The sequence below is a fragment of the Mesoplodon densirostris genome, chromosome 4, assembly GCF_025265405.1.
Source record: "Mesoplodon densirostris isolate mMesDen1 chromosome 4, mMesDen1 primary haplotype, whole genome shotgun sequence".
Classification (NCBI taxonomy): Eukaryota; Metazoa; Chordata; class Mammalia; order Artiodactyla; family Ziphiidae; genus Mesoplodon; species Mesoplodon densirostris.
Window position 1 is genome coordinate 110,481,976 of NC_082664.1, and position 26,165 is coordinate 110,508,140.

The 26,165-nt window shown below is 42.6% G+C and overlaps 1 protein-coding gene across 1 annotated transcript in view; it reads right to left on the reverse strand.

Annotated features, from left to right (window-relative positions):
* The window catches only part of GABRA5 (gamma-aminobutyric acid type A receptor subunit alpha5), a 103,417-nt gene that overhangs the window by 18,359 nt on the left and 58,893 nt on the right, over positions 1 to 26,165 (reverse strand). Inside the window, exon 8 of the mRNA XM_060095103.1 lies at positions 23,579 to 23,661. Within this exon, the coding sequence (XP_059951086.1) occupies positions 23,579 to 23,661 (83 nt within the window). The remainder of the gene's footprint in view (positions 1 to 23,578; positions 23,662 to 26,165) is intronic.

A 26,165-nucleotide genomic window follows, 5' to 3' on the forward strand; every position in this document is an offset into this window, starting at 1 on the left:
AGGTCTCTCTTTTCAGAAGGCACTTGTTGCCCTGTTGTCCATGCTGTCCTGGTGGGAGGGTGGTGCAGAAGGCAGAAACTTTACCCCTGGTGTCACACCTGTGACTGTTACCTTACACAGCAAAAGGCACTGTGCAAAATGGAATTAAAGCTATGGGCTTAAAATCAGGAGATTATCCTAGATGATCCCAGTGGACCCCATATAATCACTCGAGCCTTTAAAAACAGAGAACTTTCTCCAGCTGGGGCCAGTCAGAGAGACCCAGCTCAGAGAGATTCGAAGCAGAAAGAAAGGACTCGACTGCCATTGCTGGTTTTGAAGGTGGAGGAAGGGGCCATGAGCCAAGGCATGTGGGCAGCCCATAGAAAGCAAGAATGACTCCCTCAGGTGACAGCCAGCAGGAGACAGGGACCTCAACCTACAACCCATGGAACTGAATCCTGCCAGCAGCCTGAGAGAGGCTGGATGTGGATTTGCCCCCAGAGCCTCCAGAAGGGAAAGCAGCCCTACTGACATGATGATTCTGGCCGTGGGAGACCCAGAGCTGAAACACCAGGCAAATCCACTGTATTCTGACCTACAGAACTATAAGATAATATAAGTTTTTAATTATTGAGATATAATTAACATGTATCATTGTATAAGTTTAAAGTGTACAGCATCATGATTTTATACATGTATTGATACATACTGCAAAATGATCACTACAGTAAGGTTACTTAATAAATGTGTTGCTTCAATTAAATTGCTAAGTTTGTGATAATTTGTCATGGCAGTAGAAAACTGGAACAGGTAGATGGACTGCTAAGCAGAAGACTTTCTCCCAGAGGAGGGAGACAAATATACGTAAGACATGTTACATGTGAGGTGGTAGTAAGTGCTATGGAGAAATATAAGCTATGAAGAGGAAAGAGGTGCTCTTTTAAATAAGGTAATCTGGGAAGGCATAACGTAAGAGACCCAAGGACTGTGCAGGAGCCTGCCACATGGTTGTCAGAAGGACATGTATCCCAGAAAAGGGCCCTGCAGGTGCACATGTCCTGGGGCAAGAGTGTGCCTACAATGCCTGAGGAGAAGGCAGGTGGGCAGTGTGGCTGGACAGGGTAGACAGCAGAGGGCAGAGGAAAAGACGAGATAAACGTTGCCTCAAGGCTATTTAAGGCTTTGCCTTTTACTCTGAGCTAGCCAGGAAGGGGGGTGGCGGGGATAAGCAAGTAAGTGACATAGCCTAGTTCATGCTGTAAAAGGACCCATCTGGCTGAGATAGGAGACTAGAATGCAGGGGGGGAAAGAACAGAAACAGGAGAGTGCTTAGGGCAATATTAAAATAATTCAGGTGAAAGATGATAGTGGCTGGAAGTGGTAAAAAGAGGAGAAAATAGGGATACATTTTAAAGGAAAGGGTCATCCAATCAGCTAACAAATCAGATGTGAGCTGTGAGAGGAAGAGGGTGACCAAACCAGGCATCTGGACGGGTCATTTGCACTCTAGGATGGCAAAGATTCTGGAACAACCCAGCTTCTGAGGAAAGAGCAGCATTCAGGTGCTGACATTTCAGAGTTGAGAGGCCTATGAGAGGTCTCCTCGGGATGCTGAGCAGACAGTGGGCCACACAAGTCAGGAGTTCATGGGAGTGGTCCCTGGTGAGGATGTGACTCCTTGAGGCATCGGCACACAGATGTCACTTGAAGCAGGGGCTGGTGACAGGGTCACCTGCAGAGTGAATGTTGGTGGAGGGGGGGTGCGCTGCAGGGCCTAGAGGTTGGGAAGGTGAGGAGGGAGCTGCAGAGCCACTGGCGCAGCGGCCACTGCAGTGGGAGGACATGGGGAGTGTGCTTCCCAGGGGCTTGTGTCACAGGCTTCAGAGGACAGCCGAGAAGCGGCCTCGGGGCCTCGTGGCATCTGTTCACCTCGGCAAGAGCACTTCTAGAGGAGCAGTTGGCTTTAAGGAACAGGGGAGCTCAAGTGTTCCCCATGGCTCTTGAGGGCCCTGAAGGTAAACCCGCACACCCACTCTGTAGTACAAACCTGTGCATCTTCCCAGCTGCCACACACAGCACCCAATGCCTTCTGGACAAGGCTGTGTGCTTGGCTCGCAGCCTGACGCCAACTCCAGATGGAACAGAACCCGTGCACCCTCACAGGGAGGCCTCGGCAGACGTCTCAGGAGATGGGATGGGCTGGCAGGGAAGGCATCCCTAAGCAGGACAGCAGGCTCTGGGACTCCACCAGGCAGGGCTGGTGCCCGGCACTGCAAATGGGCTCCTGGTGTGGCCATCGCTGGGGCAGACAAGCAGGACTACACGCGTGATCAGAGGTCTCCACAGAAGGAGCCAGAAGCAGTCACATTAGTAATGAGCCGTGTTCCCACTAAGTGTGGGAGTTTCTTTGCTAGTGCACATCACTTCCTTATTCTTGCCTTATGTGCAAAAGTGTATACGTAACACTTGGAAAATAATAAAACAAGCATGTATGTAGCAAACACTGAGCTTAACACAGAGGAAAATGTCAGAACCTTCTAGGCCCTCTGCGCACGACTCACCAAAGGCTCACTTTCTCCCCACAGGTGGTATTCTGAACTTTATGATAATCATTGCATTGTTTGCTTTGTAGTTGTACCTTCTGGGCAGACAGCACTAAACAAAGGGGCTTTTTTTGCCTTGCCTGTGTTTTCTTTGTGAAATCTGTTTTGTGTTTTTTACCCATTCGATTCATGTTTTCAAATATATTCTGATATACATATTTTTTTGCTCCATGTGCTGCAAACGTCTTCTCCAAGTTTGTGGCTATTTCACTTTGTTCATTTTTTTTTAATTTTTTGATACATGGTATGTTAAGTTAGTCAAATCTATCAACCTTTTAATCTTTCTTCATCTTATTTCAGAGGCCTTCCTGTATCAAAGCTGGAATGCTCCATCTTTAACCATTAGGGCCTTGATCACAGAGAGTTGACTTCTGTATATATTTTCCTACACAAGCATCCAGTCAGATCTTCTCCATGTGGTTTTTGGTGCTCCCACCGAAATCATTAAGCCGTCCCTCCCACCCACGTACTTGCAGGGCCTGTTCTGACAAGTAAGGTCTTCATCAGGCATGGGTTCTCTCTTGCGGGATTCTCTGTTCTGCTCCTTTTTTCTACCCCAATTTCAATCTCCCCTGTCTTAACTATGCAGACTTTAGAATTCTAGACAAGAACAGCTGGAAGGGCAAGGTGCCCCCTTTTCTTCCTCATGGGGCCCTGGCTGTTCTTGATCCTTTGCTCATCCATATACGTGTTAGAATCCGCTCATCAGGCTTTCCCAAAAATACTCTGATGAAATTTATGTTGGACATGAATTGGATCTATAGATTACAGATTGGGGAGACATGACATCTTATGGTATGGAGTCTTTTTATCACAGACTTGATGTGTATTTAGGTCTTTGGAGTGAAAGTGCCTGACAGTAAGCCTTTTTGATTGTACTGTAAGTGCCTGGCATTAAGTTTTCCATTGCCGAGGCAACTATTTAAAAGGCATCCACCTCACATAGGCATATTCCCAGCTACACTACTAGATAAAGGGCAAGTCCACCCATGCAGTTCCCCTTCTAGAAAGCCCAAGGTGACCTAGATAACTGGTCATTTGATGACCTCACTTCTCCCTAGTTAGAGTGCCCAATTCCTGTTCTTATGTTTTAAATTTGCCAATAAAGATTGAACTGGTGAAACCCTAAGCACCCGACCCTGGACCCCAATAAGGGTAGAGCCCTGGGTCTGCGCTCTTTCTCTCTCCCTTACCCATGACAGTGCTGTGTGGCCCTGGGCGTGTTGTGTGCCCTCTGAGACCTTTGAGTAATAAGCCTTGTTTTTTCAAAGTTCCCTGGTGGTTGTTGCTAAGAATGCCTTGCAATCGTAATAGGAACCACAAAGGCCAGTCCAGCCTCAGCGTTGCCTCTGGTCAGGGAATATCTGAGGGGCCATCATGCGTAGTATGGGCCCAGATGAGCACCCCAGGCATTCCCAGTCACAGAGCATTTCTGACTTCTAATGTATGAGCTGAGAGCAACACAAAGTAGTCTTCTAGGTTGAAATATCTTTCAGTGAAGTTGTATCACTTTCTTTCTTGTGCTAGACATTCTCCCTCCAGATGTGTGTTACTCAACATGGTTCCAAAAACCAGTGTATCCTGTCTCTGAGCAAAGCCATATGGGATCCCAACTTATCAGAAGACTGCTCGGTGAGGGGGTGGTCAGAACCCTGAGAATTAGTGACATGATTCCAATGTTCATCTGCATATTAGTAAGACATGAAATAGAAGGACGTAAATAGAGTAGACCAGATACAGCAGTCAATGGAATAACATGGATGCTACACTTGACTTACACAGCAGATGGAGGTTGAGTGTTCTTGTCATGTTTTATTTAAATTAGCATGACCTACCATTTCCAAGTTTCAGGTATTACAGAAGTGTTGATTTCACATGGACAGCACTGGAGCTACCCAACACAGTCCATTCTGCTGTAATTTCCCTTCTCTACTGGGGGAACATGGCTGGGGATGAGGGAGGTGAGGCCTGACGATGTGCTCCACCCTGGCAAGCTGCTTTCTAAGTGTCTGGTCACAGACACCACCAGGCATATGCTGAGACTTGGATGGTGCCCTGAGTTCCCCATAAAAGACAAGAGATTTCTATCTTCCTGTTATTTAGATGCTACAGGACCCTGAATATTGAAGGGCCATGGTACTGAGACATGGACTTGAGCAGAGTGGCCACACTGGATTCTAGCTGGGGCTGTGGGTATGGAGTGGACGGTACATGGTGATGAGGCAGCATTTCCTGGCAGTCCCCAGACTGGCTCAGGCAGCTTGTGCCCCTGTTGTCCTGTGCCACTGTCCTGCATCTTCCCCCAGCTCCTCTGCCTCATGGCAGGCAGAGCTGCTGCACTGTGAAGCTGGCCTCCCCCTTCTTGGCTACATTTGCAGTGAGGAGGGCTGCCAATGTCCCACTAACAACCCCCACTCCAGTCCCAATCGACACGTGGGCCGTGAGTCTGTACCCTGGCCAAAAGAGTTAAGGGGGCCCCCATAACCTCTGGAAGATGTGAGTGGGTTGGGAAACGTGAATCCCAAAGCTCAAAAGGAAAAAGAAGCTCAAACCTTGGGGCAATAGGTCTCAGTGACCAGGGCAGTTCTGAGAGTCAGGAAAGACTGGGAGCACAGACATGTATCTAAAGAGAGTACGGGGGAGGCCCGGGGAAGATGGCGTAAGAGTAAGGTGCGGAGATCACCTTCCTCCCCACAGATACATCAGAAATTCATCTATACGTGGAACAACTCCTACAGAACACCTACTGAACGCTGGCAGAAGACCTCACACCTCCCAAAAGGCAAGAAACTCCCCACGTACCTCGGTAGGGCAAAAGAAAAAAGAATAAACAGAGACAAAAGAATAGGGACGGGACCTGCACCAGTGGGAGGGAGCCGTGAAGGAGGAAAGGTTTCCACACACTACAAGCCCCTTCGCGGCCGGAGACTGCGGGTGGCTGAGTGGGGGAGCTTCGGTGCCGCGGAGAAGAGTGCAGCAACAGGGGTGCAGATGGCAAAGTGGAGAGATTTCTGCACAGAGGATCAGTGCGACCAGCACTCACCAGCCCAAGAGGCTTGTCTGTTCTCCCTCCAGGGCGGGCGGGGCTGGGAGCTGAGGCTCGGGCTTCGGTCAGAGCGCAGTGAGAGGACTGGCGGTGTGAACATAGCCTGAAGGCGTTAGTGCACCACGGCTAGCCGGGAGGGAGTCCGGGGAAAAGTCTGGACCTGCCGAAGAGGCAAGAGACTTTTTCTTCTCTCTTTGTTTCCTGGTGCGTGAGGAGAGGGGATTAAGAGCGCTGCTTAAAGGAGCTCCAGAGACGGGCGTGAGCCGCAGCTAACAGCGCGGACCACAGAGACGGGCATGAGACGCTAAGGCTGCTGCTGCCGCCACTAAGAAGCCTGTGTGTGAGCGCAGGTCACTATCCACACCTCCCTTCCAGGGAGCCTGTGTAGCCCGCCACTCCAGGGTCCCGGGATCCAGGGACAACTTCCCCGGGAGAACGCACGGCACGCCTCAGGCTGGTGCAAAGTCATGCTGGCCTCTGCCGCCGCAGGCTCGCCCCGCATCGTGCCCCTCCCTCCCCCCGGCCTGAGTGAGCCAGAGCCCCCGAATCAGCAGCTCCTTTAACCCCGTCCTGTCTGAGCAAAGAACAGATGCCCTCCGGCGACCTACACGCACAGGTGGGGCCAAATCCAAAGCTGAGCCCCGGGAGCTGTGCAAACAAAGAAGAGGGAAATCTCTCCCAGCAGCCTCAGGAGCAGCGGATTAAATCTCCACAATCAACTTGGTGTACCCTGCATCTGTGGAATACCTGAATAGACAAAGAATCATCCCAAATTGAGGAGGTGGACTTTGAGAGCAAGATTTATGATTTCTTCCCCTTTTCCTCTTTTTGTGAGTGTGTATGTGTATGCTTCTGTGTGTGACTTTGTCTGTATAGCTTTGCTTTCACCATTTCTCCTAGAGTTCTATCCCTCCTTTTTTTTTTTACTTAAAAAATTTCTTTTTCTTAATAATTATTTTTTATTTTAATAACTTTATTTTATTTTATCTTACTTTAATTTATTTTCTTTTATCCTCTTACTTTCTTCCTTTCTTTCTACTTTTTCTCCCTTTTATTCTGAGCCGCGTGGATGAAAGGCTCTTGGTGCTACAGCCAGGAATCAGTGCTGTGCCTCTGAGGTGGGAGAGCCAACTTCAGGACACTGGTCCACAGAAGACCTCCCAGCTCCACGTAATATCAAATGGCAAAAATCTCCCAGAGATCTCCATCTCAACACCAACACCCAGGTTCACTCAACGACCAGCAAGCCACAGTGCTGGACACCCTATGCCAAACAACTAGCAAGACAGGAACACAACCCCACCCATTAGCAGAAAGGCTGCCTAAAATCATAATAACTCTACAGACACCCCAAAACACACCACCAGATGTGGACCTGCCCACCAGAAAGACAAGATCCAGCCTCATCCACCAGAACACAGGCACTAGTCCCCTCCACCAGGAAGGCTACAAAACCCACTGAACCAACTTTAGCCACTGGGGACAGACACCAAAAAAAAAAAAAAAACGGGAACTACAAACCTTCAGCCTGCAAAAAGGAGACCCCAAACACAGTAAGATAAGCAAAATGAGAAGACAGAAAAACACACAGCAAATGAAGGAGTAAGACAAAAACCCACCAGACCTAACAAATGAGGAGGAAATAGGCAGTCTACCTGAAAAAGAATTCAGAATAATGATAGTAAACATGATCCAAAATCTTGGAAATAGAATAGAGAAAATGCAAGAAACATTTATCAAGACCTAGAAGAACTAAAGATGAAACAAGCAATGATGAACAACACAATAAATGAAATTAAAAATACTCTAGAAGAGATCAATAGGAGAATAACTGAGGCAGAAGAACGGATAAGTGACCAGGAAGATAAAATAGTGGAAATAACTACTACAGAGCAGAATAAAGAAAAAAGAATGAAAAGAACTGAGGACAGTCTCAGAGACCTCTGGGACAACTTTAAATGAACCAACATTCAAATTTTAGGGGTTCCAGAAGAAGAAGAGAAAAAGAAAGGGACTGAGAAAATATTTGAAGAGATTATAATTGAAAACTTCCCTAATATGGGAAAGGACATAGTTAATTAAGTCCAGGAAGCACAGAGAGTCCCATACAGGATAAATCCAAGGAGAAACACGCCAAGACATATATTAATCAAACTGTCAAAAATTAAATACAAACAAAACATATTAAAAGCAGCAAGGGAAAAACAACAAATAACACACAAGGGAATCCCCATAAGCTTAACAGCTGATCTTCCAGCAGAAACTCTGCAAGCCAGAATGGACTGGCAGGACATATTTAAAGTGATGAAGGAGAAAAACCAATAACCAAGATTACTCTACCCAGCAAGGAACTCATTCACATTTGATGGAGATATTGAAACCTTTACAAACAAGCAAAAGCTGAGAGAGTTCAGCGCCACCAAACCAGCTTCATAACAAATGCTAAAGGAACTTCTCTAGGCAAGAAACACAACAGAAGGAAAAGACCTACAATAACAAACCCAAAACAATTAAGAAAATGGGAATAAGAACATACATATCGATAATTACCTTAAATGTAAATGGATTAAATGCTCCCATCAAAAGACACAGACTGGCTGAATGGATACAAAAACAAGACCCATATATATGCTGTCTACAAGAGACCCACTTCAGACCTAGAGACACATACAGACTTAATGTAAGGGGATGGAAAAAGATATTCCATGCAAATGGAAACCAAAAGAAAGCTGGAGTAGCAATTCTCATATCAGACAACATAGACTTTAAAATAAAGACTACTAGAAGAGACAAAGAAGGACACTACATAATGAGCAAGGGAACAATCCAAGAAGAAGATATAACAATTGTAAATATTTATTCACCCAACATAGGAGCACCTCAATACATAAGGCAAATGCTAACAGCCATAAAAGGGCAAATCGACAGTAACACATTCATAGTAGGGGACTTTAATACCCCACTTTCACCAATGGACAGATCATCCAAAATGAAAATAAATAAGGAAACAAGCTTTAAATGATACATTAAACAAGATGGACTTAATTGATATTTATAGGACATTCCATCCAAAAACAACAGAACACACATTTTTCTCAAGAGCTCATGGAACATTCTCCAGGATAGATCATATCTTGGGTCACAAATTAAGCCTTGGTAAATTTAAGAAAATTGAAATTGTATCAAGTATCTTCTCCAATCACAATGCTATGAGACTAGACATCAATTACAGGAAAAGATCTGTAAAAACTACAAACACATGGAGGCTAAACAATACACTACTTACTAACGAACGGATCACTGAAGAAATCAAAGAGGACATAAAAAAAATACCTAGAAACAAATGACAATGGAGACATGACGACCCAAAACGTATGGGATGCAGCAAAAGCAGTTCTAAGAGGGAAGTTTATAGCAATACAATCCTACCTTAAGAAACAGGAAACATCTTGAATAAAAAACTTAACCTTGCACCTAAAGCAATTAGAGAAAGAACAACAACAAAAAAAAACCCAAAGTTAGCAGAAGGAAAGAAATCATAAAGATGAGAGCAGAAATAAATGAAAAAGAAACGAAGGAAATGATAGCAGATCAATAAAACTAAAAGCTGGTTCTTTGAGAAGATAAATAAAATTAATAAACCATTAGCCAGACTCATCAAGAAAAAAAGGGAGAGGACTCAAATCAGTAGATTTACAAATGAAAAAGGAGAAGTAACAACTGACACTGAAGAAATACAAAAGATCACAAGAGATTACTACAAGTAACTCTATGCCAATAAACTGGGCAACCTGGAAGAAATGGACAAATTCTTAGAAATGCACAACCTGCCAAGACTGAATCAGGAAGAAATAGAAAATATGAACAGACCAATTACAAGCACTGAAATTGAAACTGTGATTAAAAATCTTCCAACAAACCAAAGCCCAGGACCAGATGGCTTCACAGGTGAATTCTATCAAACATTTAGAGAAGAGCTAACACCTATCCTTCTCAAACTCTTCCAAACTATAGCAGAGGGAGGAACACTCCCAAACTCATTCTATGAGGCCACCAACACCCTGATACCAAAAGAAGACAAAGATGTCACAAAGAAAGAAAACTGCAGGCCAATATCACCGATGAACATAGATGCAGAAATCCTCAACAAAATACTAGCAAACAGAACCCAACAGCACATCAAGAGGATCATACACCATGATCAAGTGGGGTTTATTCCAGGAATGCAAAGATTCTTCAATATACGCAAATCAATCAATGTGATACACCATATTAACAAGTTGAAGGAGAAAAACCATATGATCATCTCAATAGATGCAGAGAAAGCTTTCGACAAAATTCAACACCCATTTATGATAAAAACCCTGCAGAAAGTAGGCATAGAGGGAACTTTCTTCAACATAATAAAGGCCATATATGACAAACCCACAGCCAACATTGTCCTCAATGGTGAAAAACTGAAACCATTTCCACTAAGATCAGGAACAACACAAGGCTGCCCACTCTCACCACTCTTATTCAACTTAGTTTTGGAAGTTTTAGCCATAGCAATCAGAGAAGAAAAGGAAATAAAAGGAATCCAAATTGGAAAAGAAGAAGTAAAGCTGTCACTGTTTGCAGATGACATGATACTCTACATAGAGAATCCTAAAGATTCTACCAGAAAACTACTAGAGCTAATCAATGAATTTGGTAAAGTAGCAGGATACAAAATTAATGCACAGAAATCTCTGGCATTCCTGTACACTAATGATGAAAAATCTGAAAATTAAATCAAGAAAACACTCCCATTTACCATTGCAACAAAAAGAATAAAATATCTAGGAATAAACCTACCTAAGGAGACAAAAGACCTGTATGCAGAAAATTATAAGACACTGATGAAAGAAATTAAAGATGATACAAATAGATGGAGAGATATACCATGCTCCTGGATTGGAAGAATCAATATTGTGAAAATGACTCTACTACCCAAAGCAATCTACAGATTCAATGCAATCCCTATCAAACTACCACTGGCATTTTTCACAGAATTAGAACAAAAAATTTCAAAATTTGTTTGGAAAAACAAAAGACCCCAAATAGCCAAAGCAATCTTGAGAACGAACAACGGAGCTGGAGGAATCAGGCTCCCTGACTTCAGACTATACTACAAAGCTACAGTAATCAAGACAGTGTGGTACTGGCACAAAAACAGAAAGATAGATCAATGGAACAGGATAGAAAGCCCAGAGATCAACCCATGCACATATGGTCACCTTATCTTTGATAAAGGAGGCAGGAATGTACATTGGAGAAAGGACAGCCTCTTCAGTAAGTGGCGCTGGGAAAACTGGACAGGTACATGTAAAAGTATGAGATTAGAACAGTCCCTAACACCATACACAAAAATAAGCTCAAAATGGATTAAGGACCTAAATGTAAGGCCAGAAACTATCAAACTCTTAGAGGAAAACACAGGCAGAACACTCTATGACATAAATCACAGCAAGAACCTTTTTGACCCACCTCCTAGAGAAATGGAAATAAAAACAAAAATAAACAAATGGGACCTAATGAAACTTCAAAGCTTTTTCACAGCAAAGGACACCATAAACAAGACCAAAAGACAACCCTCAGAATGGGAGAAAATATTTGCAGATGAAACAACTGGCAAAGGATTAATCTCCAAAATTTACAAGTGGCACTTGCAGCTCAATAACAAAAAATCAAACAACCCAATCCAAAAATGGGCAGAAGACCTAAATAGACATTTCTCCAAAGAAGATATACAGATGGCCAACAAACACATGAAAGAATGCTCAACATCATTAATCATTAGAGAAATGCAAATCAAAACTACAATGAGATATCATCTCACACCAGTCAGAATGGCCATCATCAAAAAATCTAGAAAGAATAAATGCTGGAGAGGGTGTGGAGAAAAAGGAACCCTCTTGCACTGTTGGTGGGAATGTAAATTGATACAGCCACTATGGAGAACAGTATGAAGGTTACTTAAAAAACTACAAATAGAACTACCATATGACCCAGCAATCCCACTACTGGGCATATACCCTGAGAGAACCATAATTCAAAAAGAGTCATGTACCAAAATGTTCATTGCAGCTCTATTTACAATAGCCAGGAGATGGAAACAACCTAAGTGTCCATCATCGGATGAATGGATAAAGAAGATGTGGCACATGTATACAATGGAATATTACTCAGCCATTAAAAGAAACGAAATTGAGCTATTTGTAATGAGGTGGATAGACCTACAGTCTGTCATACAGAGAGATGTAAGTCAGAATGAGAAAGACAAATACCGTATGCTAACACATATATATGGAATTCAAGAAAAAAAAATGTCATGAAGAACCTAGGGGTAAGACCTGTATAAAGACACAGGCCTACTAGAGAATGGACTTGAGGATATGGGGAAGGGGAAGGGTAATCTGTGACAAAGTGAGAGAGTGGCATGGACATATATACACTACCAAACATAAAATAGATAGCTAGTGGGAAGCAGCCGCAGAGCTCAGGGAGATCAACTCAGTGCTTTTTGACCACCTAGAGGAATGGTATAGGGAAGGTGGGAGGGAGATGCAAGAGGGAGGATATATGGGAACATATGTATATGTATAACTGATTCACTTTGTTATAAAGCAGAAACTAACACACCATTGTAAAGCAATTATACTCCAATAAAGATGTAAAACTATTTTAAAAAATCATTATGTTGTACATCTGAAGTAATGTTATATGTCAATTATACCTCAATAAAAAAAGAAATAGAAAAAAAAAGAGGGGCCTCCCTGGTGGCGCAGTGGTTGAGAGTCCGCCTGCCGATGCAGGGGATACGGGTTCGTGCCCCGGTCTGGGAGGATCCCATATGCCGCGGAGCGGCTGGGCCCGTGAGCCATGGCCGCTGGGCCTGCGCGTCCGGAGCCTGTGCTCCGCAACGGGAGAGGCCACAACAGTGAGAGGCCCGCATACCGCAAAAAAAGAAAAAAAAAAAAAAAAAAAAAAAGAGAGTACGGAGCACAGAAAACTATGCTTCCCCCCTCCCCCTCCCCCTCCCCCATGGAGCTACCTACTCAGTGCCCGGCATCCTCAAGGAAGAGGGGAAAGAGGGCAAAGAGCTGGCAACACACTGAAGAGGGAGGACACTCGGGACAAGTGAGGCATTTGGGAAAGTGGGGCAGGTGCCCCCTCGGGTGGCCTGGAGGGAAGTCGACTGAGAATGTGGGGATGCAGGTGGGACCTGTGGGGTGGTGGAGGCACAGATGTGGGCATGCAGACTGGACTGCTGGGGACACGGTCCTGACTTCAGGCTGGGCATCACTCTCCTCTGTGGGACTGGGGGTGGCTGTCCTTGTGCTCTGGGTCTAAGAGGTGCACTGACCAGGGAAGCATTTCTGTCCTGCAGGGATCAGTGGCTGGGGAGAGGTTGGTTCTGTTACCTGCAGGCTCGCAGGTAACCTGCAGGCTCCTCCAAGCCTTTTTCTCCATTGTTGGGGGGTGGGGTGGGGGTGGATAATAATACTTATCTTACAATAAGGACCCAATAAAACAATAATTATAACTAGATAAAAGTTACTTGAAATCACAGAGTGATGTATGAATGTCACCTACAATGTATATTAATAATTTATATCCTCTGGTTTTTCAAACTGTAAATATTAAATGGCCTATTGATATTGATGATGTTAATGGCATTGATAACAGCAGCTACGAGTGCGGCCTCCGGCACGTCACTTCAACACCGTGGGCTCTGCTCTCGCCATCAAATTAAGGATGGGAATAAATGAGGCACTGATGTGCCTTTCTGCTTGGGCATTTAGCAACACTAAATTCTTCTCTGTGTGTCAGAGGTGTGGCAGCCTATCTCTTATCTGGGGACGACAGTAAACAAGGCCATCAAGTTTACCATGCCTGCCATCATCTGTCATGATTTAGAGCTCCAGAAACATAATGCTTGCCTTCCTCCAACCACACATCAGCGGAGCCAGGCAAGAAGGTTTGAAACATTTTCATCCACAACTAACTTGGGAATTCATCACTGCTTTCAGAGCAGCTCTGTCCCTGGGTTGACATTTCCTGTCTGTCCACTTCTGGCACTGCAAGTCCTGAATAAAAGGCCACAATGGCACATCAACCCCTTATTTCCAAGGCCTTTTAGAAGCGATGAGTTTTTGCCTAACTAAGAGAGAAACATATCTGACCTTCACTATGGGATGATCTTCAACAACCTCTTTATGCTCAAAGCTCTACTTCCTCATCTGCAGATTGAGGGAAACAACCTAGGGGTGCTTAAGGGTAAAGTGTATTCATGAATGTCAAGTATTTAGCACATGCCTGACACACAGTTATAAATAAATAGTAGTTATAAGAAACATAGCCATAGGTTGGAAAGAAGTTTTGCTTGGTGTCAAATCCAGTCTTGTGAGAAGATCTTTCTACATGAATTCACTTTCTAACTGTCTGCCAAAAGCAAACCCAGTGTGTGAGGACCACTGGTTAGTCTTATCTGACAGGCTGCATAGACACCCAGGAACTGCCAGTAACCAGTGAGGAAACCTCTTTTACTCTGTGCATTCACTGCCTTTGGCGTTAGAAGAAATGCAGGTTAGGATGTAATTGGAATTTTGGTGATTTGTAAAACGTACAGGATTGCAGTTCTCTGACACCCATGTCCTCAGCCTTCCTCCCTCTTCTAAAACTGGAGGTGGGAACGGGCAGAGTACCTGCCCCAGGTGACCTCACCACCCATCACCTGCGTGACCTGCCCATCCTCAACGGTACCGAGTCTCAGTCTCTTGAGCTGAAAACCAAGTCAATACCTGACACATTGATTCCATAATCTAAATTAGAAAATTTGTAAAATATAAATGTCTGTGGTTACATTATTTCTAATGGCCTATTGCATAACCAATATCCCTGCTTTCAATTAAGCAGGTAACAATTAGATCAGTGGGGCTTTGCCAGGCCACTTTCCTTGCCCAGAATCAACTGGGAAGTGAGTGCAGCTCTCTGCAGATGGAGATGAACAGATAACACTGCTGCCCTGTTACCCAGGAAGCGACACTGGAAGCCTGAGATTTGCTAGTCACATGGCCCATCACCACCCCACAGTCAGGTTCTTGTAAAATTACTTGGGGTCACTGTCTCGGCTGGTCTGAGGGAGAGTCAAGAGACCATGCTCTCTGTGTCTATAGACTTACATGGGACCAAATCAGGAAAGAAGGACAAAGGACTGTCACCCTCCCAGCAGAAAAGCTGCTTCCTTTGTGAAGAAGAGTGAGAGGCAGGTCAAAGGCCGGGAGTATGAGGAGGAAATCCCTCCATGTACTTTCTTACCCTCACATAAACTGATTAGCTTTTTATACATTCAAATCAGCAGTTCCTTCTAATTACTTCCAATTTCTCATAGAAAATAGTATTTTCCAAGTCACCTGGTCTTAAAATCATGATGCCATCTTTGACTCTTATACACGCGCCCAGAGTCCATCTCAAAATCTACTTGTCACACCGGCCACCACCCTGCTCTCGGCTCTCATCACTTCTACTGCTTCATGGCATTCCAAGTGCTTGGTTTCACTTCCAAAATAGTGATTTCAGCACATCCTCCCCTTACTCCACAACATCACTGCTCTGCCTACTACTTTTACACTTTGGGATTTAAGGCCCTTCCTATCTGGGTTGTAACACTGTCCTGTCACTTCCCCAAAGGGTGTCCTCCACTAACTGATCACCTGTCATTTGTGATTTGTCCTTATATCCATTATGCCTTCTTCTATCCAAATCCTTCCAGGCTCAGTTCAAAATATGACCCTCATGAGGAGGTTCCCCTAATGGCCTTCAGTTTCACAAGGGTTTTAACCTGATTATCTAACATGTCAATCATCAGCTCCTTGAGCACCGGTCATGCTTCTTTTTCTCACTGCACCTAGCAGAGTGCTGAGTGCAGAGCACACCCGACAAAGCTGTTAGATAGTAATCAAGGTTAACTAACGCACAACACAGACAAAACTTCAATGTATTTCTAAGACCTCACATCAGGCACTCCTAAACGTGCACTCTAGACCACCGACAGGTGAGCTGAGGCACTCCGTATTGGGCATGACAAAGGCAGGAGTGGAGTTGTAATCCCACATGTCTGAATGCGCTGACAGCTTACCCCTATGACATTTACCCCCAACGGTCTGAAATTCTCTCTACTGGAGATCCACCGAAACAGTGACCATGTCTAATATAGAATATATTTTCATGAATCCAGATGTTTTCTCATGACTTAATCTAATACTTAAGGCACCATTTCACAAATAAAATGAACAAAATATTGGGTTTTTTTCTCTTCTAAATGGTCTTGATTTGTTTAAGCATTTGCTTCCAAATGTAAGCCATGCCATTATATTTAAGGAATTTCCTTATGTACTGGGAAGTATCCCTCTATAAGTCAGAGCTCATTTCAACAACTGTTTGAATTCTTGAGAGAGGAGATAGCAATAACAGAATGTCTGTTAATCCAGCTCTGCATTAGAGAAGCCAGAGCATGTGGCTCGTTAGAATAATGATGATTGTTTGCATTGCTTTGTCTCCTAATAGCAGAGAACTGTTGGATTGGGTAATTTGAAACTCATTATACTATCACATTTAGCCTCTGCAGGCTCCGATGCTGATGGTAGAAGTGAACTACTTGGCCAAGCAGCTATTTTTAGTAAATCCAAAAGATGAAAGACAAGTAAGAAAAACACTTCATTGAATAGCATTTCTTCTCTTAAACCTATTAAGTCCTGAGCTGAAACCATACAAGCTGAGGAAAGGTGAAGTTTATGCAGTTTTCTAGCTCTTGATCAATTGTATGCAAACATGATATATCAGAAAAATCTTTTAAACTGCCTTGAATATCATAGTAATGATAATAAGAGCAAATATAAATAAGTGATCTCATCTATTTCAAACCAGTCTTCAAATATCAGGCAGATAAAAAGAAATTTGGCATGAGAGTTCAATATCTCTACTGAGTTGAAGAAATGGTTATATTGGTTTTGTCTCTCTATGGAGTTCAAGAAGTGAATAAATTTATATATATATATATATATAAACTGATCTTGTTTTGTTTGGTTGAATGTTGAAATGAAAAGATCCTATCAGATGCATACTTTAGCTTTGAATATGATAAATGATATAACTGCAGCTGGTGAGTTGTTGAATATGAGATGATAGGAAGAAGGGTTAAAAGCTCACATACTTTTTTTCACCAAAAATTGCTTTTGTGCTCCTGCCCGGCACACCATTGCCATTAAATCTGAATATCACATTGACTTGAATTTATTTAACTAATGATGAAAAAATAACAATCTTTGACTTTTAGTGTTTTTACCTTTGATGAAATGAAGAGCATAACTTTCAGGTACAAAGAGTAGCATAATTTTAAGTTATACAACTAATTTTCCTCTTAGAGACATGAATCAGTGATTCCCAAGTGAGGTGCCCTAGGGATCTTTTGAAGGCTTTGTCCCAACTACTGATGTGCACAGCTATCCGATGTCAGTAAGTGGTTTAAATAAATCCTAGTGAGAGTCCCTTTCCATTATACTACTTCCCTCAAATAAATGTATGTTTTATCTCTCCATGGTGTTTGAAGATCATAGTTTGAAAAAAATGAATTATTCCCATCTAACTTAATTTTTGGCTCATCACACATACTTATTTCTCCTAATCCCCCAAATTCCTTTGGAATTATAGAAGCAATATAAAAGGAAACCCTCAGAATCGAAGGAAGTTCCTTGCCAGTAATGGCTGAGTTGCTGTTAGTAGGTAACAACTACTAACTCTGGACACCACATGAAAGGAGCAGGAAAGGGTCAGCCTATAAAGACAGAAAATATCACTCGACTCCAGTCAAATACCACAGAAAAGATGTTGCCCTACCCCACCCCAGGCCAGCAAAGAGAGTGGAGAGCCTAGGCTTTCACACTCAGCATGTATCAGCGAAGGTCCAACGCGAGGGAGCGGGGCTTCCATCCTTGCTGGGCAGCACTGATGCCAATTCTCCATAGTGGGCTAGAGGCCAAGTGGGGAGCCTGGACCCCCACCCTAATCAGCAGGAGCATGTCCTCCTGCTCCTTGCTGGGGCTGCATCACAGGAAGCTTAGTGGAGGCTCAGACTCCTGCCACCCCAAGTCCACCCTACCCCACATAGTGTCAGTGAAGACCTGTATAGAGCTCGGAGTCCTGCGTCCACCCAGCAGGAGCAAGAGCCCAGTCACCCCTGTGTCAGTGCAGGCTGAAGGGAAGCCCACCTGGCAGTAATGAGGCCGTGCTGCACCTTTCCCTGCCAGAGCAGTGGTTTTAAAAATCTAGCTAAAATAGAAGGTTTCAATAAAATCCAGATTGTCATAACATAATACACAAAATGTTCAGGTTCCAATAAAAAAACATGTGTCCTAACAACAACCAGGAAGATCAAACTGAATTTTTTAAAAAATCAATAGATGCCAAAGAAAATATGACAGAGATGTCAGAATTACCTTTTAAAAAATTACTTTTTAAAAATCCTTTTTAAAAAAGAATGTTTGAAGCAGCCACCATAAGATGTTGCAACAACCAATTACAAACATGCTTGAAACAGGTGAAAAAATAGAAAGTCTCAGCAAAGAAACAGAAGAGAGAAAAAAAAACCAAAGAGAAGTTTTAGCACTTGTGTTGGTCTGCTTGGGCTACCATAACAAAATACCATAGACTGATTGGCTTAAACAATCAAAATTTATTTTCTCACAGTTCTGGAGGCTGGAAAGTCCAAGATCAAGATGTTAGCAGATTCAATTTCTGGTGAGGACTCTTGTCCTGGCTTACAGAGGGCTGCCTTCTCACTGTGTTCTCACATGGCCTCTCTTCATTGCATACATGTGGAGACAGAGAGAGATTTCTCTCTTCCTTTACTTATAAAGGCATCAATCCTACCAGATGAGGGTTCTACCTTTATGACTTGAATTAACTTTAATTACAAAGGCTCTATTTTCAAATACAGTAACATTAGAGATTAGGGTTTCAAAATATGAATTTTGGGGGGACATAATTCAGTCAATAGTGTTCTACCACTGGCCCCACAAAATTCATGTCCTTCTCACATGCAAAATACATTCATTTCATCCCAGTATCCCCAAAGTCTTAACTCATTCCAAGAATCAACTCTAACATCTAAGGTCAAAAGTCTCATCTAAATATCATCTAGACTCAATTCATCCTGAGGCAAAATTCCTCTCCAGCTGTGAACTTGTGAAACAACTTATTTGCTTCCAAAATACAATGGTGGGATGGGTATAGGATAGACATTCCCGTTCCAAAAGGGAGAATGTGGAAGGAAATAAGGAGTGACAAGTCCCAAGCAAGTCCAAAACCTAGCAGGGCAAGTTCCGTTAGATCTTAAGGCTTGAGAATAATTCTCCTTGGTTCAGTGTTCTGAGGCAGCAGCCTCATGCCCATTGCCCTGCAAGGCGTGGCACCCAGGGCTCTGCTAGGTGGCAGCCCTGCCCTTTGAAGCCCAGTTGGAGGCTGTCTGGCCCCCTGGGCCTGTGCACTCTGCACCTGGGGTGGGACTGGCAGCCCTGATGGTCTCTGAATTGCCTTTGGGGTCTTTCTTCCTGCCTTCTATTGAGATGGCCAGTAACACCATGGGTAACCTTTTTATTTGGTGTTCTCTCCTGAAGAAACTTCCTCTTTTTTTGCAATATGAGTATGAGAATTTTCCAAATCTTTAAGTTCTGTTTTTTTTTTCATTTTTTGTTTTGTCTTAACAATTCCTTCTTTAATTCAGCTCCTGTCTTTCACATTTCACTATTAAGCTGTCAAGAGGAACCAAGCCACTCCTCCAGCACTTTCCTTAGAAATCTTCTCAACTAAATAACCAATTTCATTGTTCACAAGGTCTACCTTCCACAAAACACTGGAACACATTGTAGTCAAGTGCTTTGCCAGTTCATAACAAGCAGCGTCTTTCCTCCACTTTCCAATAATCTGTCCCACATTTCTGTCTGAGACCTCACCAGAAGATCTTTAACATCCAAGTTTCAACCAGCATTCTGTTCATGATTCTTTGGGTATTCTCTAAGAAGAAGAAAGGTTTCTCTCTAGCTCCCTTTTTTCTTTCTGAGCCCTTACCAGTATCTCCTTTAACGTTCATGTTTCACCCAACAGTCCCTTCATAGCAATCTTGGCTTTTTCTAACATGCACCACAAAACTCTCCAGCCTCTATCAATTACCCAGTTCTAAAGCCACATCCACATTTCCAGGTATTTGCTACAGTAGCACCCACATCTCATAACCAAAATCTGTATTAGTCAGGGTTCTCCAGAGAAACAGAAACAATAGGATATATATACATATATGTGTGTGTGTCTCTCTCTCTCTATATATAGACACATATACATATACATATATTTACATATATATATGTATATATATATACACACACACATATATATACATATATATTTATATATATAGAGAGACACACACACACACATACATACATGGTTTATTATAAGGCATTGTCTCATGCAATAATGGGAGCTGAGAAGTCCCAAGATCTTCAATCAGCAAGTTGAAGACCCAGGAGAACTGATGGTGTAGTTCCAGTCTGAGAACTGTTAGGCTGCAGACCCAAGAAGAGCTGTTTCAGTTTGCATGGAAGGAAAAGACCAACATTCCTGCTCAAGGCAATCAGGCAGGAGGAGTTTCCTCTTAACCATGGGAAGGTCAGCCCTTCTTTTCTCTTCAGGTCTTCAACTGATTGAACGAGGCCCATCCACATTAGAGAGGGCAATCTGCTTTACTCAGTCAACCAATTTAAATGCTAATCTTATCCAAAAATATCCTCACATGCATGCCTACAATAAGGTTTGACCAAATATCTGGGCATCGTGTGGCCCAGTCAAGTTGACACATAAAATTAAAGAAAACGATAACCATAATAAGAAGCTCAGTAAATGAGCTCATCAGAAAGATGGAGGGGACAAAAGAAAGAATCAGTAAAATTAAAGATAGAACAATCAAAATTAAGTTATCTGAAAAACAGATTGTTGGGCTGCACCCTGCGGGTCTACAAGGCCTCTACTTGCCCATCCTTAAGACTGAAGAAAGAGCCAGTGACAGAAACATCAACGATTTAATGGATGGGGGAACTTACACCTCTGAAGCAAGGTCCTGGAGTGACACCCCACCATGTTTGGCGGATGGCGGACAGGACACGAGGCTGTCTTTGCTCCCGGGGTGGAAGGAGATATTGCCAGTTATAGGGGGAAATTGTATCAGGTTACCTCATTGGTTACCAGGGAAACCAGCAGAGGGGTCTGTCCCTCACCACCCCTTTGATAAGCAGAGTGGAGAGTTCTTATCTAAAGCTAGAACAGTCATTAGCTGGGGCCTGGGGCAAGTATGTAGGCCAGTCATATGAGTAGGGTGTAGGTGAAGCAGGCACTGGTCAGGCAAGGGATATACAGAGAACAAGGGAACAGCCATCTGGAGGGGCCTGTGACCATACACAGATGTAATAGAAAAAAGTGAAAAGAGCCTCAGTACTTGTGGGAATACAACAAAAGATCTAATATTCATGTCATTTGAGTCAGGAAAGAAGACGAGAAAGAGGATGGGGCAGAAAAAGTATTCAAAGTAATAATTGGTCAAACGTCCTAAATATGACCAAAATCTATAGATTCAAGAAGTTGAGTAAATCCTAAATCAGTAAGCCCAAAGAAATCCACACTAATACACATCATAGTCAAACTTCTGAAACTAAAGTCAAAGAAAAAAACTTGAAAGCAACAAGAGAGAAAAGAGGGCTTCCCTGGTGGCGCAGTGGTCGAGAGTCTGCCTGCCGATGCAGGGGACGCGGGTTCGTGCCCCGATCCGGGAAGATCCCACATGCCGCGGAGCGGCTAGGCCCGTGAGCCATGGCCACTGAGCCTGCGCGTCTGGAGCCTATGCTCCGCAACGGGAGAGGCCACAACAGTGAGAGGCCCGTGTACTGCAAAAATAAATAAATAAATAAATAGAGAGAGAGAAAAGATATCTCACCTATAAAGAGAATATGGTTTGAATTACAGCAGATTCCTCATCAGAAACCATGGAGGCAACAGCAAAGTAGCACATTTTTCAAATGTCACAAGAACTGTCAGAACAGGATCTTATATTCATTAAAAATGTTCTTCAGGTATGAAGGGAGAAATCAAGGTATTTTCAGATGAAGAAAAACTAAGAGAATTTATTGCCAGCAATCTATCCCAAAAGAATGGCTAGGGACTTCCCTGGTGGTCCAGTGGTAAAGAATCTGTTACAATGCAGGGGACATGGGTTCGATCCCTGGTCAGGGAACTAAGATCCCACATGCCGCGGGGCAACTAAGCCCGTGCACCACAACTACTGAGCCTGCGCTCTAGAGCCCGCAAGCCACAACTACTGAGCCCGTGTGCCACAACTACTGAAGCCTAGAACCTAGAGCCCATGGTCCACAACAAGAGAAGCCACTGCAATGAGAAGCCCGTGCCCGTGCACCGCAATGAAGAGTAGCCCCCACTTGCCGCAACTAGAGAAAAGCCCGCGCGCAGGAACAAAGACCCAGCACAGATAAAAATAAATAAATAAAATTAAAATAAAAGATGTACAAGAAGATATACACAAAAACACTGTAAATAAATAAAAATGGCATCATAATAAATGTTCAGCTAACCCACAGGGAGTCAGGAAAAAGAAAATAGAGAAATGGAAAACAGAGAATGGAAGACCAAAAAATCAAATAAAATGACAGACTTAAGTCGTGACATACCAATAGTTCCATAAAATGTAAATTATGAAAATACACCAATTGAAAATAAAGACTGGCAAAGTGAATTAAAAAATATGACCCAACTATATACCATCTGCAAGAAGCTCATTTTAACGTAATGATGCTTAGAGTAAACATATGGAAATATATACATCATTCAAATATTAATCAAAAGAAAGAAAGAGTGGCCATATGGATTTCAGGTAAAGTAGAATTCAGAGCAAAGAAAATTACCAGAGACAGATACGAACATTATGCAATCATAAAGGGTTAATTCATCCACAAGAAATTATAATCCTGAATGTGTATACACCAAATAACACCTGAGAAATACATGAAACAAAAAACCCACTGAACTGAAAGTAGAAATAGTCAACTGCACAATTACAGTCAGAGATTTCAGCACCTTTCTCAACAATTGATGTAGACAGAAAATCAGCAAACAACATAGAACTCACAACACCATAATCAACAGGATCTAATCAATACTTGTAGAGCATTCCACCAAGCAACTGCAAAGTACACATGACTTTCAAGTGTTCACAGAACAAATATCAAAATGAATCCTATTCTGAGTCATGAAATAAACCCCCATAAATGTAAAGAAAGTTGAAACCATATGGAGGGTGTCCTCTGACTATAATGGAATTAAACTAGAAATCAGTAACAGAAAGATAACAGGAAAATCCCCAAACTGTTTAAAAATTAAATAACCCACATATAAATAATCAAATGTTCATATGGAACATCTGAGAAGAAATGATTCAGCATAGCAATAACTACTATGCAATAAGGAGTTATCAGGTGGGTAACCGAAATTGGGTCATTAAGGCCTGTTAGAGGAGGTGACCTGCAATCTGAGAAGTGAAGACAAGAAAGAATTGCCTGGTGCAGGTCTAGGGGTGGGGAACTGCTTCCTGAGGAGCATACCCTAACGGGCAAGTGCCTCCACTTGCATTCTCAGTTACAAGCAAGGAAACCAGCCTGGTGTGTGTCCCACAATACTCTCCAGCCTTCCCAAGCAGACTGCAGCTCATCTCATTCTTACTCACATATAGAACCTAAATGCTTCTCTGTCTTTGGGGGACATAACCCCCAAAATATATCCATGATTCTTACTTGTGAAAATAACTTACAGCTGCCAAATTTCAGAGGGCAGGCATGGGCATCCATCGGGAAGTCTTCAAGTTGCATTGGGCACTCTGCTGAGATGGTCAAGCTGAAAAACAAGAGATGGGGACCTTTCAATGACTCACTGACTCTGGCTATTTACTGGACATCACATTTCGAAAGCCATATTAAGCACTTCACTCATTATTTTAATTACTATCTTTTATGAAATTGTCTAAACTGTCCCACCAAATTACACAGGATTGCATTGTAGATGAATATCATTTAGAAATAAGGTTTAAATCAAATCTACTCAGGAGTTATGTGGCTTGGGAGTGTCTGTACATACATTACTGCTTGTAAAGCAATTTGAGATGCCTTTAAAGATAATTTATTCTTTTATTCTCCCATCACTTACCCACAGTAATCAATAAAACTTCCCTTGACAAGGCTGAAAATATATGTATGTTCTAAAATAATTTATAAGTTCAAAAGTATAAATATGGAATAAATACACAGTCCAAGTTTCAACCAGAAGCTGGCTATAATTACTGTGTACTGGGCTGATGTCATGAAACTATAGAATAAGTGAAATTGTGTTATGATAGCAACTTTCTTATGGTTTTTAATCCAAGTCTGGTCTTCCAAATAATCATACCACCATCCACTACCACTGTCACCAATGACTAAAACAGTGCTGATCATAAGAGTTGCTGGTCTGGGCTAGGGACTGTGTTAAGTGCTTCACCTGCATTAACATATCTAATTAGAATAGCACAATGTATTGCTATTATCACCCCAGTTTCAAGGTAAGAAAGTGAGGCATGGATATTAAGGGATCCGGACAAGAATGCAGAGCCCCTAATGGCACGTGCCCCCCAGGCTGTGTGACCCAAAGCTCTGTTTGTACTTGCGGAGTCATCATGCTGTGGTGCTTTTATTTCCCTACAGATTTACTAATTAAGTAGTAAATCTAAATTTCTTTAATGAGTTAGTCTTCTGTTCTTAGTGTTTAATTCTATTATTTAAAATGAAATGTAATTGCATAAAATGAAATCAAATTGCACAATTTTCAACTTTAAACAGACGTTACAATTCTATTTTGTTATATTAAGTCTGGATCTTGCCCATGTGCCTGGGGTGAGAATAAAAATGTAAACACAGTCATTTTTGCCCTTACTGCTTCCTTCTTTTAAGATAGCTTAACTTTTTTGCTATTAAATTGGGCATGTAATTCACACTTGATGATTGCAGATGGAGTAGTCAATTCATGTATTCTCTGAATGGAGCTAAAACACGTCAGTGGAAGGAAGGTATGTGCCCATCACGGAGAGGAAATCTGCTGCCTCTGCCTGGGGGTACCACTCTCCCCAAAATGGAGTGAGTTCCAGAGGGTGTGAGTGCACATGGATGAGAATATACCACAAAAGTCTCATATTCAGGTGGGGAGATGATATCTAAAATTATATGCCAGCTATATTCGTAGAAGAATATGGAAAATACAGAAAAGTTATAAAGAAGAAAATTACAAATACATATCATTTCACTTATAATTTCACCTGGTACACTTTGTCCAGATTTCTTCACAGCTACAGATGTTTTCTTTTTGTTCTTGGTTTATAAAATTCAGTCTTCTGTTTACCTAACATTAGAGCAGGGGTATTTCCCACATCTTTAAAATCTCTGCATAATCATGACTTTGAAAGGTAAATATTTAATTCTAGCATGCAGATGTGTGTGTGTGTAATATACATATACATATATTTGTATATGTGTGGACATCTTCAAGCATAAACTATGTAAAAGGATTATTATTAGAGACTACAAAATGGGGAAGGTAAAGGAATATTTACTTATTAGAATTAAGAAAACAGGACTTAAAAACCACAGCCTGTGAGAAGGACAACATAAAGGAAAATAGTGTTACTTTATCTTGTTAGTAAACTTAAGCCATTTGTTAAACAAAGCAATAGTGGGGCAGAAAACTTAAGTGAGTCAAATATGTTCTAGAGAATAAAATCACCATGACTCAGTAAATCTAGAATTTCTTTGAGAAGCAAATTTTTTTTTTTTTTTTTTTTTTTTTTTTTTTTTTTGTGCTGTACGCGGGCCTCTCACTGCTGTGGCCTCTCCCGTTGCGGAGCACAGGCTCCGGACACACAGGCTCCGCGGCCATGGCTCGCGGGCCCAGCCGCTCCGCGGCATGTGGGATCCTCCGGGATCGGGGCACGAACCCGTGTCCCCTGCATCGGCAGGCGGACTCTCAACCACTGCGCCACCAGGGAGGCCGAGAAGCAAATTTATAGTAGGGAAATAAAAAGTATATATAAAGCAATAGTGCCAGGTACAAAGCAATAAATATGAAAGTAAGCACATGAAGAAATGGTGATGTGGGAGAACAGAGAACGCTTCCAATTAGAAAAGTACATCTCAGTGCTGGTCTACGGCCTCTGTTCCAACAGTTGATGGCCTTGGTGTAAGGAAGATGCTGGGCTCAGCCAGTGGGAACAGTGTGAGGGGGGGCAGGGTGCTTCAGGTGGTCCTGACTGTCCAAGCCCTGCTGTATGCACAGCAGACTTCAACCAGCAGACCCAGTGCTGCAGTCTTCAAGTT